Below are 745 nucleotides of genomic sequence, written 5' to 3' on the forward strand. Positions count from 1 at the left end.
GACTAGCTGCCTTCCCTCTAGTCTTACACTGCTAAATTAGGGACGGCTAGCGCAGATAGCCCTCCTGTAGTTTTGGGCGAAATTCAAAAAAACAAAAACAAACCAAAAAAATGTCTGTGCAATTTTATGCACAGCTATGAATATTTACTGAAATTTTCATTTTTCTATTTTTCTCAGGAAAAGCAACGTTGGTTTGCCTTTTCATTTATTGGTAGCATTCTGTGGATAGCTTTCTACTCGTATCTTATGGTGTGGTGGGCATCTCTGACTGGTGACACCGTGGGTATACCGAACGAGGTAAGAAATGAGTTGTCTATTGTAGCATCACCATACATATTGACGTATGGGGAAAAATTATATTTTTTAAATTTTGTAAAGTTTATGCTGGTTTATAATTATTGTTTATAATAAGAAGGTAGGTAAAATTTATTATTAGACCAAATAAAACAAAATAACGACATAAACAGAAAACATTGTTTACATGTCATTTTCTAGATCAATTGTTTGAAATATCGGACACTTATTACTAGCTAACGACCACCCCCTGGTGTCTCAGCGGTAAATCTGAAGGTTTATAACGTTGTTGCGTCAGCGAGGTCACGTGACTAGTGTCACACCACGTTTCTAGAACTATCCTGTACCTTCGTGAATGACCTAGCATTTACTAGATATATGTTAGTCTGGTATATATGTAAGACGCACACAACGTGACGGCAATAGTGTGTGTAGGTAATGAGTAATTGAA

At 36.5% G+C, this 745-nt stretch overlaps 1 protein-coding gene across 1 annotated transcript in view; it reads left to right on the forward strand.

Moving 5' to 3' along the window:
* Nucleotides 1–177: 177 nt before the first annotated feature.
* Nucleotides 178–745, forward strand: part of LOC106474418 (sodium/potassium/calcium exchanger 2-like) — a gene marked incomplete at both ends in the record, with an annotated part of 7,105 nt that continues 6,537 nt past the window's right edge. The window contains one exon of the mRNA XM_022402715.1: nucleotides 178–297. Coding sequence (XP_022258423.1) covers nucleotides 178–297 — 120 coding nt within the window. The remainder of the gene's footprint in view (nucleotides 298–745) is intronic.

Source organism: Limulus polyphemus, unplaced genomic scaffold (assembly GCF_000517525.1).
Source record: "Limulus polyphemus unplaced genomic scaffold, Limulus_polyphemus-2.1.2 Scaffold7195, whole genome shotgun sequence".
In the NCBI taxonomy this organism is placed as follows: Eukaryota; Metazoa; Arthropoda; class Merostomata; order Xiphosura; family Limulidae; genus Limulus; species Limulus polyphemus.